We start from the raw sequence: 18,395 nt of genomic DNA on the forward strand, positions 1-18,395 counted from the left end.
GAATGACATCCTGAACTCCGTGGAAGAAGGGATGGCTAAACAACAACAACAACAACCACCCACAATGGTTCTGCCATGAAATGGTTGTAGCTGTAATAGAATGCACTTGCTACTTCTTCTGTCTCGCAATACAACAGCTTCCCTCTCCCTCCACTATATTCCGCTAATGTTGGATCAGGGCTTGTTGAAGTTATAGGAAAGGGGGGGGAGTCATTTCTCTTGGTCTTCAGACGTAATTGTGCACAGACTCTTTGGGGCTGGACTCATCTGGCTACAATGGAGAATAAATTCTGGTGCATGGGGGAAGAAAGCCCTTTGAAGTTTGTGTGTGTGTGTGTGTGTGTGTGTGTGTGTGAGAGAGAGAGAGAGAGAGAGAGAGAGAGAGAATATAATTGGTTACTATCAGGTGACAGATAATCCGTACCATTTTCTGCATGTCCTGTTCCCTTTAGCCAAAAGTTACATTTCCTATGTGAATGAGTCAATATTCTGAGCCAGTCATAATTTCCCTTCTAATCCACACACATTGATTTAGACTATCCCCCCTTTTTTTTTGTTTATAATGTTGAAGCAGCAAGGTGTAGGGAGCAATCCTCACAGTCGGTTGTGTCATATAAAATTCTAGATGCTGGTACTGACAATGTAAAATATTTAGGCAGAGAGCATGAGTGATGGTAATCTAATATACATTTAAATTGGACTCATTAATGTAGATATGCTTCTGCAAATTTGAAAGACATATGTTCTAATGTATTGACTTGCTAGTTCAAGTAGGGTGGTGGCCAGCGAAGAAATTTTGTTTTCTCTTGATGGGTTGTATCTATGTTATTCTTTAATAGCCTCCTGTAATGCACATTGATCATTTCGAAAATACTTTGAATTGAAGGATGTAAAATTGTGCTTTTTCCTCTTTTGTCACTGATTCTCTCCCAAGCCTTGTCATATTATTGTTTCCAAATTTCTCCTGAATAGTGTCACACTTGCTTCCAATTTGGTGTTCCTGGTTTCTGTGGTTTGGATATTGTTCACTGATGGTATTGTTTCTTACATTTATGGGGGTGAAGAGTTATCTTATCTTTAAGGATACATATCTTTGCACTGGTGCCTGTGAGTGGCCATCCCATCTACCATAGGCTAGTGCAGATGTGGGGAACCTTTGGCCTTCTAGATGTTGCTGAACTAGAACTCCTATCATCCTTGGGCATTGACCATGCTTTCTAGGACTGATGGGAGTTGTAGTTCAGCAACCCTGGGTTTGAAGGAGGGAGAATGTAGGAATCTTCTTTAACACTGTGGTGTGGGGGGAAGTATAGCTACAGATATAGTGTTGCATCACACAAGGTTTCTTTGGGTGTTGTATGACTGAAAGAGAGCTGTTGCATCTCACACTAGATGTTCATGTTTTGTTAGTCTTCATGTGATGTTAGAAAATGTCTTTTTTTAAATGGAGTTGGGCTTTAGCAGTAAATATCTAGCTATATTTCAGAGGTTTCTCATAGGGAAGACCATAGGGTGAAGCCATAGCACACTGTTCAGATAATGCAATGCTTTGCCATGCATGCAATTTCCAAGGCTCCTGGACACACACATTTGGTGAACTCTGGAAATGGAAGTGCTGTTACTCAGGGTTCACAAAAGTAAGGCCCCACTCACGTGTCTTGAAAGGGAAAAAGAACCCATGGGATTAGGTAACCTCAAGCATGTTGAATGCTTCATCCCCCACCCGTCCACATCCTGGAAGACAGTGGGAGATAAGTGGACATGACAGGTGAGAAGCCCCAGGAGCCATTGTAGTTGTGATAAATTAGGAAAGAGTATCCAATTGTTCTCCTTGCTGAATTAGCTGTTCCTTTATGCTAACTGTCTTTTGCACTGAATTTAGCAGGTTGGTATTTACCTGGGATTTTTGACTTTGCATTTGATAGCTTTGTAGTCCAGTTTACTGCTCTCTGAGATCTGAGCGTTGAAGAAAAAGCTTGTGGGACTGTCAGCTCAGAATGCAGGGTGTGAGTGGGAAGAAAACATGTCTGAATGCTGTTGGTCACTCCAGGTAACCCCTGCACATGGCAATCTAGCATGACAGAAGCTCCCTAACTCTCCTTAGATGCTAGGAGTTTATGACTCTGAAGAATACCTTCTAGCACACCCCATGAAATAAAACACTTCCTCTGGTTTTTCATCATCTGTATTAAACTTGAGAATATGGTTTGTGTACAAATGTAACATCTGGCTCAGATCTTCATCTTCAGATCCCCTGTGCACAGTACTAAACAAACAAAATAACTGGCAAAGAAATTTTTTGACTTGCAAAAATCTTCAAGCCAATGTCTATTACATGGGCTCGGCGAATGTGCTCTGCTCCGTCATCTGATAAAAATTTGCCTATGACTGGATGAGGACATCCTGTCGTCTTTTTTAAGCTTCTATTTCAATAAGGACGCTCCTTCGTAAATAGAAGGAATCTATTTTGGAACTTTGGAACTTAGAAAGTTGAGATCTTATGTACCTCTAGTATTCATCTCACCTGTGCACCTCCTCTCTTCACTGGTCATAATAGCTTAACTGCCCCAGAGATGTGAGAACCTTCTCACTACCATATAAGCACATGGTACTCACATAGTTTCCTGCCAACCTAGCAGTTCAAAAGCACGCAGTGCAAGCAGATAAATAGGTACCGCTCTGGTGGGAAGGTAAACAGCATTTCCGTGCGCTGCTCTGGTTTGCCAGAAGCAGCTTTGTCATGCTGGCCACATGACCCAGAAGCTGTCTGCGGACAAACGCCGGCTCCCTCGGCCAGTAAAGCGAGATGAGCACCACAACCCCAGAGTCATCCACGACTGGACCTAATGGTCAGGGGTCCCTTTACCTTTACCTTTACTCACATAGCTATTTGATGGGCATAGATATCAGTATGCATTTATTTTCTAAACTGCATTCAAACCATGCATCCTTCGTCAAAACCTAAAACTACAAAGGAAACAGGCATGTTCTTTGTAAGAACTGGGGGCATGTGGAATTAATAAAAATTGCAAGCATAATAAATAGGGGATCATCATGGGAAAGGGAGTCTTGTTGTCATGTGATGCCATGGGCTCTCCTTAGAGATGGCATATGGTGAGGGGTGAGTGTCATCGCTGAGTCATGCAACAGGAGGGGGCTCTGCTCACTCCCTCAGATGCAGCCCCTCTTCTGATGTCACTAATCTATTCTGCACCACAGAATTGATTAACATTCATAGGGAGAACAGGAAAGTAGGGACCATGTGAAAAAAGGGAGCCTAGCTGGGTTTATCCCCCCCTTCACACTCCCATTGCAAACACACAGAGAGTGGGGAGACAATCGAGCACAGACCTGCTATTTTATAACTGGGGTCTCTGACGTATGGCTGAGTGTTTCCTGGCAGAGATCTTTATGGACCAGTAGGCAGATCGAAACTAAAGCTGACACGACTTTGTGCATTTTGGAAAGGAGCGTAATCTACTGTAGTGAGGAACAGAGCCACTCAATCACTGCGGCGGCAAATAGGAGACAGAAGGGAAGGAAGAAAGAAGGAAGAGAGACTCTTTGCTGGGGGCGGGGAGTGAGAGCATTTTTGGTGGATGGTATAAAGCCAGCCATGGAAACTGCAGCGGAGGAAACTACAGAACAAAGCCAAGAGAAAAAAGGTACCCAGAGGACCGAACAATAGACTGTTTAAATCTTTTTAAGAACCTTAAGTGAAAAGATTTAGGCTATGTTTGTCACTCTCTTTAGAGCAGTGTTTAAATTATCATTATGGCATCTTCTAGCTTCCAGTGGGTTTTATGTTGTATGGCTTGACAGCAGATTAATGGAACAGCCATCTCTCCCAACATCTCTAAGTTGGCGTTTTCAGCCATCTCGAACCCCATGAAAAAACCCAGACTGCATTTTTTTGCAGTTTAGAGAAAAATTGTGTGTGTGTGTACACATACATGCCTTATTTACACATTTTGAGTCTGATGGTAGGGGTTTTGGTGATCCAGTATTACTGTAACATGAAGCTTTCTGCCAGTGTAGACATAATGGCTTGTTTTCTTTTTCTTTCTTGTACAGCACCTATGTGTTGCATTTCTATAATATTTGGGGGAAGAGAATGAGGCAGTAATATTATGCACATAATTAAAGTGCACAATAGTGTTTGGGGGCAAATGTTCCAATTGAGAGACTCACAGACCAGAAAATGGCAGTGTAGCAAGAGAAATCAAATCTGAATGTTGCTGGTTGTTGTTATTCTTAAAGATCAATGAAACAAAGTTAACAGCCTGCATTATTTCATTCGATTGCACTTCTCTGTAGCAGGCTAGTGTAGTTATTTAGAAACTTTGCAGCCATTTACACTTGTGTAAAACCACTGACTTGAAAGGGAATGAGCACACACTAAAGGATTAGTTCCAGTATTTTATCTTTTTTGAGAAATTCTAAAACTTACAGGACCTGTTATATATATTGTTGCTAGTGGTTTCTTTGTACTGTACTGCATCCTAAATTGCTAATGAATACTTCTAAATTAATGGTTTAGAGCGTCCGGAAAAGAATCTGTTAGTTAAATGTAGTGATGTGATACATATTCCGCAAGTTTTAACTTTGTTGCTCAGTGGAACATCTAAAACATACAATATTATAAGAGCTTCAGTTTCAATAAAGTAAAATTTGGTGAACAGTTCGGCCATTGTATAAAATAATAGCCTGGAAAATAATAACCTGAAACATGACAATGCTAAGGAATTAAAACATATCAAAACACTAGCATGCCCATGGCGGGGACAAACACCCCAGATGGTTGTTGTTGTTGTTGTTGTTGCTTCAATGGATAAAGTTGTTTTTAAAAGGTGCTTCTTATAAAATGAGCCCTCCAAAGTGTGTACAGATCCTCTTTCAATATTGCTTCATAAGCAGTTGCATTTTGAATTTCAAAAAATACAATTAGCGCTCTTCGTTAAGTGAACGGAAGAGGAAATTGTGTACCTCCAGGCCAAGAAGTGAATTGTACTTAGAAATGAATGCCCTTGAAATCAGTGAAACTTCCACGCGGAGGTATTTAGGAATGGAGTGTAAGGTGTGTGTTCATTATTTCCTTCACCACCCCACCCTTGCAAAGAAAGTTAATTGGTGGCATCTAAAGAACTGCTTAGCCTTTGCACCAGCTTGATGGGATGGATATAATCTATATCTATCTATCTATCTATCTATCTATCTATCTATCTCTATATATCTCAATGCCATATCGCAAACCCCTATTGAAAATTTTCTGTATTCCAGAAGCAGTGTGAAGTCCCCTTAGGTTCATAGTCTTTTTGATCATGGCCCATGTCTAAAGCATTTCAGGACTAGTGTCATGTATGTGTCTTTAAACATCACCTAAGCTTGCGGAATCGTCCTACGTTTAAGATGACACTTCTGATTTTGCTATTGCATCCTGACTTTAGTTAGTTTGCTAGATTGCATGGACTTATTCGGAAGTATACCATTTTCCCTTGATGGTCTGTAAAGGGTGTGGCTTATAAAGTCTTTAAAAGAAAGTAATCACCCACGTTATGATGTTCCCCTTTGTAGAGTGGGTTAGGTCTACAAAGATAAATAAAACATGAATAGCTCCCCTCACCTAAAACTCAGACCAGACTCTGACTATTTATGCTTTAGGTATTATTAGTATTTTTAAAAATTGCTTCCATTTACATTTCTAAATGGCAATTTCAGAGACATTCCCAACTGAAATTAAGAGGATGTAAGCATTTTACTAGGCTTTGAAATCCTGTCAGGGTTTTTTTTTCTCTTTAATTTTTTAGAATAGAATTTAGATATGCATAATTTCTTTGGGTGGTGTTTTAGATATTTAACACCCAAGGACCTTTATGGATATTACTGTGGGTTGTTTTTCCAACCCCCTTTGCAGTATTATTTACAAGACACTTAAGAATTTTGTACTGCTTTCAGGTGTATGACACACCATGGGAACTTAATATGGAGAAAATTTTCAATACACAAACCCTTTCGCACTGTTAAAACCTGTATCAGAATCCCTAGATTTTTTTTAAGTAATGCAAATGTTTTCTAAATAATATGACTTTTTAAAATGTAATTACGTCCATTTAAAAGAAAACCTATATTAAATTGAAGCATATTTTTTCATTGGTCATCTCTCTGAAGCAATTGTTGGTGTGTTACTGAAATATCAGATATTGAACAAGGAAATATCCACACACTTGTCACTGTTAAAATATATAGTTTTGATTATTTTAAATATCCCCTTGTATCCAAATAAAGATTCAAGTGTTGAGGTGATTGAAATAATTGTTGGTACATTTTGAGTGAAATCTGTCCACACCCATAAGAATTCTGCAATTTATTTTCAAAAACAAGTGCAGTGGACCTATCACCCTCATTTTTGTAGCATTCTAGAAATGCACAGCCGTGTTTCTACAAAAAATAATAATGCTTTTCTTGAATTGTTGAACAGCAATAACCTACTGTCATAGAAAGAAATCCATAGCTGTAAAGATTAGCACACAGAGTGAATAAGTTGGATACCAGAGCAAGTTACTTACACTTTGGTCCCATTGAAATCAACATGAAGTTATAGTTATGACTAACTTAGGTGTCATTGAAATCAAGGGGACTTACGTGCCATTAACATGATGGTTATATGCCCATGGTGGTTTACATCTGAAGTGGCACAATAGTGCATCTAATTTTTCAGTCTAATGTACTGTAAAATGTTTTTAAATACTTGAGCCCTTGACGTTTAATTTTTGGTGAATGTGTAATTAAAATACGTTTCGAACTAAGTATGTCTTATACCATAAATCTCTAGAACTGCATGAAAAAAGATTAGCCAAAAAATACACAGTGTGATTTGCAGTTTCTCTGGAGTGGAGCCATCGTGGCATTTGCTGTTCTTTTAATTGGTGAAACTGGGTGACACTATTGTTAATATGCTGCTTTATTCCGATTATCAAATATCAAAGGAATAGTCTATGAACATTGTCTGTGGAAATGTTGAGCAGATATTTTACAGGCTGCAAGACAGATTGAGTGCATTTAAAGCTGAAGGTTTATAAATTATTGTAAATGACAGGGTTTATCTTGCAGGCATTAAATTAAATCAAAAAGTGAGGATGGGGATAGGCGGATTTACTGAGATGGAATAAATGGGTAAAATGAATGCCATTTTATATCAGCAGAGGAGGAGGAAATACACCCTGATACATATTAACACAGACAAGATGTTTGTATTAATTTGGGGCGGGGATACTATCCCAATAAGTAAAGCACAGGAGAAAAATGTCATACAAGATTTATTGTAGATGTCCAGAGCAAACTGGCTATAAGGTTATGGTAGATATAAAAAGCAAATTCCAAAAGAATTGCTATATTTGAGTAATGTATGAAATGATGCTTGTTTTATACAGCAAGCAAGCAAAACCTGGACACACAAAATGCACTGTTTAGGCAGCAGTGCTATAATAACTTCCTTGGGAGTACACACCATTGAACTCAGTGGTACTTACTTCTGAGAAGACATGCATATTAGAAGGGCTTCAACATTTGACTATTGACCATCCTGTGAGAAATTGCTGATTGATTGCAGGTGGAAGGTGTGTTCCCATTAAAAATACAGAACATATGAAATGGTGGTGAAAAAAAGAAATAAAACCAGTGTTTTCAGGAATCTAAATTACATAGTACAAGCACATTTACGTCTGTATATTTGAGATCAGTTTTAATGTTACAGAATCCTTTGAATTAACTCCAGCTACTTCTGCTCACCAGCAGTCACAGGTAGGATACTGTTCATGCCCAACAATACTGTTGGCTTCCTGTGTGTTTTACATTTTACTGTAGGTCACTGGCACCATATAAAGTTACTTGTATTTTAAGGTCCACTAAGCTTTCAATACTTACTTAGGATTTGTTGCATATTGTGTGACAGCACAGAAGCTAGATATGTCAGAAACCATGGTTTAGATCAGGGGTAGAAATTGCAAATTTACCTGATCCTTACAGTGTTTAATAAACTTGGTGAATGCTTATCTTTGGAGAATGGGATTCGTTACATAATTTGTACAAGTATGGCAAAACAAACAAACCACCAATTCTTCCAGGTTTAGCAATTATTCACAGGCATGTGAGCGTTGATGAACACAGCTCTCTTGCCCTGCAAAGGCTATGCCACTTCATTTTAGTTTTATGGACAGCTCCATGTGTGCAAATTGATGGATACCTGGATTTGCCCTCTCCACTGAAATGAACATCTCCCCAGACATATTCAGGTTCACACAGAATTCTTGATTTGAGGGATGCTATAACTTCAACTTATCATGTATTGTTTCTCTGCAACTGTCAGAAGGGCCTATGATTGATATATTGCACCTAGTTGCAATGATGTAGGTAGGCACAGAGCCATGGAATGACAAAAATGGTGGCAGTAAAAATGGCATCATCATGGTCTAACAAGGATGATAGGTAGAAATGGGTATTCATGGACCGATCACGCTTCTGGAGGTGACTGAACAAAGAAACGGGCCAAACATTAGAGAGTGGTCTGCACATGCTTCTGTGCTCAAAGGTCACTTCTGCCAAACAGATGGCTGGTGTTTGTCTGCTTTGACAGTGCAAAGCACCTGTTTGGGAGGACGGGAGAAGGATTCAGACCCCCTTCCATCACAGGTGATTGGTGCTGTCAGCCATCTGTTCAGCCATGCTGGGGCATCACCTGGTGATAAGAGTTGAGCTTCCCCAAAGCATCGCTGCTTTTCTGCATGCATGGATTGCATCCGGAAAAGCAGTCATACAAGAGGAGATTGCTTAGATCAGAGGGGCTCAAATAATTTACAGAGGGAAATGTTAATGAAGTCAATACGCTTACATAATCTAAGTAATATTCTTATGGAAGGCTTTAGCTGTTGCAGCATAACCCTCTGCAGCATGCTGTGCAAAACTTGACATTTATTTACTCTTTGTGTACAGAGAGAGAGGCCCTTGCAACAGGTCCCAAGGGATGCAAAATTTGGTCTACCAGCATGGCTAGGACTGTGGGGCACAGGTTTGTGTTAATGGCACCTTCATCTCTTCCTTTTCCATGACCCCTGTTCATAGAAGTACCTAGAATGATCTTCTTGCTCTGGTGCAGGAGTCTTTTCCCAGCAGTGATGGAAGGGTGCAGGTGTAGCCTTGTGTTAGCACTGAGTCTGTCCATATCTCCTGCCACAGGCCAAGAACATATTAAAATTAATTTGTTTAAAATAAACCTGTACAAGGGTGGTTAAGTAATAGTGCACTGTGTTTCCACTTTAGATTACCGCATCCCATCTAGAGAAGAGTAATGCCTCTTAATTGTGCTGTACTGGTCACTAGTTTCCTCAAGGAAAAACTACAATTCTCTGGGCCATAAAAGTGTCTTTAAGAAAGGGAAGGAACTGCAGGTTGGTTCTATGTTTTTCTCTGGGATTATTACCTGCAATTCACTCACTTTGGACGTAATCTGGATGTTCTGTTAAAAAAAAAAAAAGAGTGAACAAAGCCTGACCGTTCCGTGTGTGTGTGTGTGTGTGTGTGTGTGTGTGTGAGAGAGAGAGAGAGAGAGAGAGAGAGAAAGATCACAGGTTGTTGTTAGATCACTGCAGTGTTCTCCATGTTTTCCTCCTATGCCTCCCGCCCCACAATCTGATAAATTATGACTAATTTCCCTGCAATACAACGCAATGGCAGCTCCAGCCTGTCAAGTGTGGATAGACAAAGCACTGTTAAGATTTTTCCAGGGCTTTTGCGCCTTTAAATTAAACACTTCCTTTTTTCAGGTTCTTCCTGTGTAATTGCTTCCTGTTGATCCCGGTCTGAAGGATTTAATGAGTAATTGCCCGTTGAATAGATGCTCTGAATGTTAGTTCCTGTTCACTTCGACAAACAAATAAGTACCATTTCACTATTAAAAATGAAAAGAGAAAGGAAATAAGTAATTAAAGTGTCCCCTTTGGTGGGAACATAAACTGACATCAGGGCAATTCAGAGAGGCTATTCAAGGAGTAATTGCTCACTAACCCCCAGCTGGGATCAATAGGAAGCAATAACAGAGGCTGAACTTGTAAGTAATAAACTATATATAAAGCTGGCAGGGCTGAATGGAACTTGTGAGCAGGCGTGATAGAACTGCTAGTTAACATAGTACTATGTTTTAATCCTGTGAGGAACCTCCATTTTGATTCTTCCTCCAGCAATTTGTGAAGAAGCAGTGCCCCAGTAATACTAAAGGACTCTAATGTGGAAGCAGTTCGAAGAAGCATAATTACAAAGCTCACACAGAGAGACAACTGCATAACCCATATATGCAAAAAAATAATAATGCTGCGAATGATCAGCCACGCCTCCATTTTCTTGTTTGAGATCATGGTCAGCTGCTGTGGCATCCATTGTGGGCATAAAGACAGAAGACTGATTGTGCATTGGGCGGAAACAGCCACAACTGAATAACATAGACATATGCTCAAGGAAATGTTGATAATTAGCTATCTAAGAGAGGATTTTTTTTCTTAGACGTAAAAAGTGTATGGATCAAAAATAACTTAGTCCATGGTGGTTAAACTTAGATTTTTGCTGCAAGGACTCAGATTCTTTATAGAATCAGCGTTGGCTTTATGAGATGGGTGCAGATGCAAAAGATTTCACTTCCATTTGAAACCCACACACATTTCTTTTAATTTTGTGGTTGCAACCGGGTTGATTTGCTTTTTATTCTCTGGGGAAATCTGAAGCAGTTTAGTTGGCTCAAAACCAAACTGAACTCAAGATTGATTTGCAAGAAGACTTGGGAAAGCTTGTATAGAATATCTAAAGCATACTCCATGAACACTGCAATCGTGATTTCACAACCTTATTCATTTGAGTGGGATTTCCACTTAAACCCCATAGTAATGAACAGAGATTGTGCAGAAGTAATACCGTTTGAAGAGTTTGGGTCCCATTTCTCCATAAAACCTGTTGCATGCTCCTTAAGAAAATTTTAATGTCTTAAGAATATGCAACCAAATACTAAAGAACAACAGTGCATTTGAGGAAAGGATCCATCTTGTGTTGATCTCTCCACAATTAAAAACACCTGATAATGAAATGCCTCGGTGGTGTTTATCAAAAGCATCTTCCCAATGTTCAGGGCACTTAGACTTAGATGTTACTTCCTAGTAGAATATAAAGTACTGCATGTTATTGGTTACTGTTTGACACTGCTTAACTTAACAACTCCAAGGAGTATGAAGAGGGGGACTTGCTGAAGATAATGCATAAAACTTTGGCTTAATTTGTAAATCATAAATTATTTTTTAACTTCTAAATCAGCATTTAGATATTTTGTAATATTTGTATTTAATGATTTTTATGTTGATTTCATTGCTATTAGGGATAGAGAAGAAATGTGATTTCATTAGCATTAAATGGGAAACTACCTAATTCATGCTCTCAAGCAAATATGTGAACTGAAACATAGCTCCTCTTTTCTGAATTTTGCAATGTGTACAAAAATGCATATTTAGGGAAAGCATACATTAAAATGCATATATTTGTGCAAATAATGTAGCATGCAAATATGCATTATATATGGGGAAATTGTTGGCATAAATGTGCATATTAAAACTGCATACAAAACCTTGTTTATTGGGAGAAATTTGCACTAAAGTGCTGGTGAATTTCTAAATGATTCAGAAATGTAAAGAACTGAATTTAAGACAGGAAGAATGAAAAAGAGAGATTTCTTCATCCCTAATTTCTATTACTGTAATAAATAGCATGCTGTCAAATTATCAATGGAACTTGCCAATGTAACCTCGAACAATTTTGCACAATATGCTACAGCTTTGCCTTATCTACTTGTTTTCTCAAGATGCTAACTGTGTAATACTGCAACAGTTGAAATTGTGTTTTGATTATTTTTTCTCCTCGCTCCATCTGGGAATGATAATCTTGCTCTGCTGGGTTTAGTGAAAAGTTAAAAATAGTAAATGTGGTTTCCCACAACTAGGATAGAAAAGGTTGCTGTAATCTATCAGCTATAGAATGGCTCACTGCCAGTAAAGAAGGGAACAGAGGAATGCATGTGATAAAGGATGGAAATGCCATAAAAATGACTTTCCCCAACCTTGTGCCCTCCAACTCCCATCAGCCCCAGCCAGCCAGCAGATGGGAGATGTTATCCCAAAAACGTGGAGTGAATTAGGTTGGAGGATGCTGTTCTAGAGTACCAGATGCTACTGATATGTCAACATATGAATTTATATGTGCTCTGTGGAATCTAGCAGGCTTCCTAAATTCTACTAATAATTGCAGCCCCTAGAATCTAATGCTAGTTATTTCACCCCCTTCTGATTAGTGTGTGGGTGTGGCTGGCTTCTGTTACAAAATCTCAGCCTAAATTTCTGCATTCTTGCTCCCTTTCCTGATTGCTTTATAGTAAATCTGAATTGAATAAAAAGTACTTAAAGTAAAACTGAACTTTGCTGGAGACACTGACTTTTTACCACCTAAAATTGGCAGTGATCACCAGACCAGAAATGGAAATTGGCAGGTACCAATGGATGTACAGGAATTCAAGGCTACACCAGTACCATCATGTGCCAGCATTGAGAGGCAATGTTAGTCCTTTGGGGATTCAAGGTAAATAAAAGGCTGGGGGTTTAATATCTTAACTGGAGAATTTAAATATGATAGCACCATAACAGTCATTTTCCTAGCTGTAGCAAAAATGTTCCTAAATATATATGTTGATGTGTCTGATTCTCACCTGACAGGTTTTTGTTGTTGTCTGTTTCAAAACATTTGTTCAGAACTGTTTTTCAGAGTAAGACATCTTTTACATGGCTGCTCAGAATAATCTTTAAAACTGCCCATATACAAGAAGTCAAATGGTCTTCCACATATCCTTTGCAGTCCAGACATTTGACTTCTGTGGCTCTCAAGGGAGTAATATATCCTACTTTAGACTTAATTTACACTCATACTTGTTTCTTTGGACTGTTTTCCCATTGGTTCGGTGACTGGTAGTCTCTGTGGAGAGGTTGTGAGTTAGGTATCCTTCACAGCAGCCAGCGCTAACTCTGCTCCCTATTGTCATTGTTGGGCTCAAATGCCCATAAGTCCCAGTCAGCAAAGCCAACAATTATGGGCCATAGGAACCATATTTCAACAACAGCTGGAAGGCAAATGTTGCATATTTGAAATATAGAGTGGTTTTGAATGTCTCATCAGAAGGCATTTTTGACCTTGGCCTTCCTCCTTGCTAAAAGCAAACTTGCATATTTAATTTGCACCATATGCTCTTTCATAATTCCCCCCCTCCAAATTCTTTTATCATCCTTAGTGGACAAGCAGGCCTGGAGATCAGAAGATAAGCTTTTCAGCAGTAATGCATAAAGTTCTCTGCCTGCTGATTGCTATGGCACTCAGATTTTGCAGTCACTTTTTTGCAGCTGGCATGAAACATGTTATTTATTTCATTTTATTTAAGGCATTTCCATTTCACTTACTTATTAGCGTTTCTAACTTGGAGGATGAAAATGTCTTAGTTTAAGCAACCAGTAAGAATGAATAGTAAGATAGCAAGGGTAAATTTTAAACTGGATCTGAGAAAGCAGGACGAAAAGACAAAGGATATCAGTGTGTCAGTGACCATCTAATGAAGTTTTGCTGTGCTTAGTCTTCTTTTCTGGGCAGCTTAAAAGCTACAGTGGCCTATTGGTCAACTGGATGTACAGTTCAGTAGATATTTTTTACTGAGATGTCAGCAATCAGACGCAGATAAATAACTGTCTCTTCCCTCAGTAATAAAAAGCAGAGGTCTAGTTTTTTTATGCCTAGAAAAATAGCTCCATCACTGTCAATGCTTGCTTTATTATTGATTATGGCTTTAGGGTACATTTTGAGATATGTGAGATTACTGCCTCAGCTGGAAAGATATAAGAAAGAAATCCTGGATTGTGGAGGACAGACTTCAGTTTTGTGAGATAAACTTGTTTTTCTTTTCATCTACCAACAGTAGCCAAGTGTTTACATAGTCAAAGGGAGCAGCATAAACTAGAACGGGGCTCTCACTCTCAGCCTTTTCACACAAAAATGCACACCTGGTTTTCCACTAAGCTTTTTTTTGTTTCAGCAGCCCAAGTAAAACAACAAGCATTTCCATTGTTACAGTGGTTAAAACAATTGGAAGTAAGAAACCCTTGACAGTAGGTAGGGTCCCAGCCTGTCTTTTGCATTCTCCCCAACCTAGGTACTCATCTCCTATGCAATAGGATTTTGCCAATTGGCAAAAAATCCCCTCAGGAAGGAACCAAAGAGGAACAGCTGGGAAAAATCACTGTTCTTACCCTGGGTAGGTGTTATACTCTGGAGCAGGGTTGTACCTTATAAAGCCACTGCAGGAGGGGTAAAGGTAAAGGGACCCCTGACCATTAGGTTCAGTTGCAAATGTCTCTGGGGTTGCGGCACTCATCTTGCTTTACTGGCCGAGGGAGCCGGCATACAGCTTCCGGGTCATAGATGGTAACTAATACTGGAACCTAGCTCCCCTTTGCTTTCCTTATAACAAAGAATGAGCGGCGGACCATGGTGTCTCAAATTTCAGTGGTGCCTGCCTAATGCCAAAATCTGCCCCCGCCCACCAGCCGCTTGCCTTCCATTAGATTTCATGGTTGGGGTTCCTGCTGCAGCATCCCAGAAGCTCCACGCCCAGTGCAGCTGAACCAGTCGCGATTCCCTGGATCTGCCTATGAAATCGTGTTGAGGCTCATTAGTTAGGGCTGCCATACATCTGGAATTTCCCTGACATAGCTGGAATGCGGCAGTCGGAAACAGTGTCTGGGCGAAAATCACTTAAATGTCTGGGAAAATCTGGACGTATGGCAGCCCATGTTGGAAACCTAGATTTCTGGTAAATTTCCTTAAAGTTAGCTCAACAACTTCTCTTTTTTTAGATTTTGCAATTCAACAACTTTGGCCCCAAAAATATGGCAACCCTACCATTAGTAAGGTTCGGTAGTTGCACAAAATTCCTATTTGCCCTCCCTCTTTTCATCATACCTGGAACAAATCCATGCTCCAGGTGGGAGGAAACTGTAAGCAGATCTTTGCAGGGCATCTGGGGGCTCCTTACTAGTAGCTCCTTTCCCTTCCCCCATAGGATAGGGCTCCCATTCTATCTAACACCCTCTACCTCTTCTTACACCAGGTTGGGCAAACAGGGTAGACATTTTACTCATATATTGTATAGAATCTGCCCTTCGTGAATTATCCCCTCATACAGGCCAAGTCTTTCACTGTTAACTGGTTTATTTCATTGATGCCTATTGATCATGGACTTCCAAGGAGCTGCTTTATGTTATGTTATGGTAGGCAAAGGCAGTGAACAAGTTCTGTCCAATTCCAGATGCAGATAGCTCTGAAGTGGTTTTAGATGTATGCTCTTGACTGCAAAATGTTTGACACAGTTGTTGATTCAGGGTCTCTTAAATTCTTCAGCTTGTAAATATTTCCTTCCTTTTTTCCTTCAGACTCAACATTCAGTTGCAAATGTTAGCAATCTGTTTTATGTGATGGGTTTCTTCATTGCTAGGCTTAAATAAATTGTCTCCATCACAGAGTCATCTTCTCCTTGATCTTCTTTCAAAAACAAACTTTTGAATGGATTAGAAACAGAGCACAGGGCTCACATGTCAATGTATTTTTCATTTTTTCCACGCTGACATAATAGTCAGCCATCCTTACAAAGGAAGGACATTTGGCAAAATACCCCCCCCCCCCGGTTTTAAATACAGATTTTTTTTGAAGGTCAGTCAAAACGCATCTGTACCTTAAGTGAGTTTGAAGGTGTAGCTTGTGAAAGGGAATACACACACATTTATCTCCGTTGCCCTCTGGATACTCTTCTAACTTATTGTCCTGAATGTTTTGTTTACTGACAGAGATGGGTGTATTTCTTCCCATGTTACAGTCTTGACTTTCCTAAAAGACCCAGTGCGCTCACATGTTCTAAAAGTAATGTAGTGAAGTGTCCCTGAGTGAATTCTCCTGTTCAAATATATTGGATAGCCTTTAAAATGGAAAGGGGGGGGGAGTCTTTGCAGATTTTTATATTATGGATGTATGTTTTGTATTACTTTATTCATGCTATTGCTTAAAACAGGTTTGGCATGGCGGCCATTGTGAACTGAACTGATAGGCTTCTTACAATAAAAACAAACATGGAAGCACTTGAAATCTGTTGGGTATCCCAGACAGAAAAGTGGTTGCTTACACATACTAGTAATTTGTGTAATGAATATCATTGGAAGCTAGCCCTGAGCTAACTCACCTTACTCTTTCAGCTGGGGGAGAGGCTTCTGTGATGATGCGTTGTTTCTTCACAGAATGCACACTGTTGTGATCTTAAAATTGTCTCTGTCCTTTGCTAGGAAGGCTGGAGTTGGGTAGGACAGACTTATCCATCAAACACAACTGACAGCAAATAATAATAATAATAATAATAATAAATAATAAATACAATGTTTAGGCATGTGAGAGAGGGAGAGGGAATCCCACATTGCTTTTGCTTCCCTTTTCTAGTGATATACTTTAAAACAGGATTCTCTGTCTGGTCTGAGACTTTCCCCAAGCCACATCCACTGCCCCACTCTAATCCCTAAGCCTTATTTGCTCCTCACTTCCCTCTACAGCACATGCAGAAACCACCTTCTTGACCACTGGACCTACTATTGGTCTTGTCCTCTCAATCCACCGTAACTTGTCTTTGCATGCAGGGGATGTCTCTGACTCACTGAAGGTTTGAGACCTATAGGCTATGCTCACCTGGTTTAGCCGGCCAGTTGAAGCCATTCTCAGGGTGCGGCTGCTGTCACAAGCTGACAACTTCAATAGATGACTGGGGTGGGTGGGAAACAGAGGACAGGGCAATACTGGGAAACCAAGACTGAGAGGTGCTAATGATGGACTGGATGTGGTTACTAGTGCCATGCAATATCTTAGTGTGTGTGGTTCCTGGTTGTCTGAACCCTTCAAGTGTTGGTGCTATTTGAAGCAATGTTGTTGTTGTTAGTTTCATAACCCACAATTTTAAGCATTTCTCTTTGGTGGGAGCAGGTTCTGAAAGGGCATGTGTTCTGTGAATATTAGGTGTTTTGAAGAAGTTGAGAGCTGTGGGTAGAAAGTCAGTTTGATGTTCTACTGGATTATCAATGTTTGGGGTTATCTGGCCTGATTAAACAAGATGTTCTGTGTACTTCCAGTAGTTGCCCACCCAGGGTTCCAGGCTGCCTGCTGTCACATCGTTTAAAGGGCTTCTTAACCCATTTGCCTACCAGCACTCAGGCATGCAGCATTTACATGCCAGTGAAATATAGGAAGAAGCTGCCTTAAACTGAGTCAGACCATGAGCTCATCTTGTCTTACCCAGAGGCAGAAGCTCTCCAGGGTTGAAAACAGGAATATTTCCCAGCCTTAGCCAGGGATTGAACCTGGGGTGTTCTGCATGCATATCGGTTGCTCAACCAGCTCCCTTCCAGGCCATACAGACATAGATGCATCACTGGTGTGTGAACACTGCATATGTTGGAGCAAGTATTAGGTAGCAGAATCCTTTTAATGGTAGAATTTGCACACAAAGAAGGAATTCATATTAGCTGAGCACCTCATCTAAATCTAATTCGGGGGGGGGGGGGCTCACCAGCCACAAACTTACCCAAGGCAACTTGTTCCATTTTCTCCTTGCAGAAGTATTTCATGTGGAGGAACAAAAGGATGTGGTATAGCCCAGGAAAGTAATATACTAGCTTTGACCTAATATTTTGAGCTCAAGGCGTTTCAGAGTACTCAGTCAGCCTACGACTTCCTAATGCTCTGGGCTGACTTTCCTTTCTTAAAAACAACAACAATAATAATAATTTCTTCCTTCTCTAACAGTTGATCTTAGAAGCAGTTAGGGATTGTGGGGAAATAGTGAACTCTCTTATTTCTCAAGCTCTTTCCACAAAGTAGTGATATTTTTGGATCGCTACTGAGTTTTCTGTATGTTATTCCTGTGTGGCTTTGTTCTGGGAGCACCAGCCAACAGCATGGCAGAGCAATATTAGCAATAATAAATGGAACACATTGGCTGAATAGATGTATAGCAACACACTATTCCTATTTCTCTCCCACCCAGTCCCAGTTTAAAAGGGAGAAATGTACAGCAAAAAAAGTTGTACAGTATACCTGGATGCCTGATGGAACTATTCTCTCAATTACTTTGCCCCATGGAAGCAGCACCCATGTTGAATGTATGTGCTGGAAGTGGCAGTGTATGAAATGGCTTCACTACCAATGTATGCATCTCCTTTCTGCCCTAGGGTACAGATAGGGCT

The 18,395-nt window shown here is 40.0% G+C and overlaps 1 protein-coding gene across 4 annotated transcripts in view; it reads left to right on the forward strand.

Annotated features, from left to right (window-relative positions):
* The window catches only part of GPM6B (glycoprotein M6B), a 102,433-nt gene that overhangs the window by 61,105 nt on the left and 22,933 nt on the right, over positions 1-18,395 (forward strand). The window contains exons 1-2 of one of the 4 annotated variants that reach the window (XM_033147397.1): positions 3,239-3,665; positions 12,541-12,660. The exons of 1 other annotated variant lie outside the window; for it this stretch is intronic. In XM_033147397.1, coding sequence (XP_033003288.1) covers positions 3,617-3,665; positions 12,541-12,660 — 169 coding nt within the window. In that variant the 5' untranslated portion in view covers positions 3,239-3,616. Of the gene's footprint in view, positions 1-3,238; positions 3,666-12,540; positions 12,661-18,395 lie in introns of those variants that run through there. 2 more of the 4 variants (XM_033147394.1, XM_033147393.1) reach the window with 2 other exon arrangements.

This window comes from Lacerta agilis, chromosome 4 (genome assembly GCF_009819535.1).
Source record: "Lacerta agilis isolate rLacAgi1 chromosome 4, rLacAgi1.pri, whole genome shotgun sequence".
Classification (NCBI taxonomy): Eukaryota; Metazoa; Chordata; class Lepidosauria; order Squamata; family Lacertidae; genus Lacerta; species Lacerta agilis.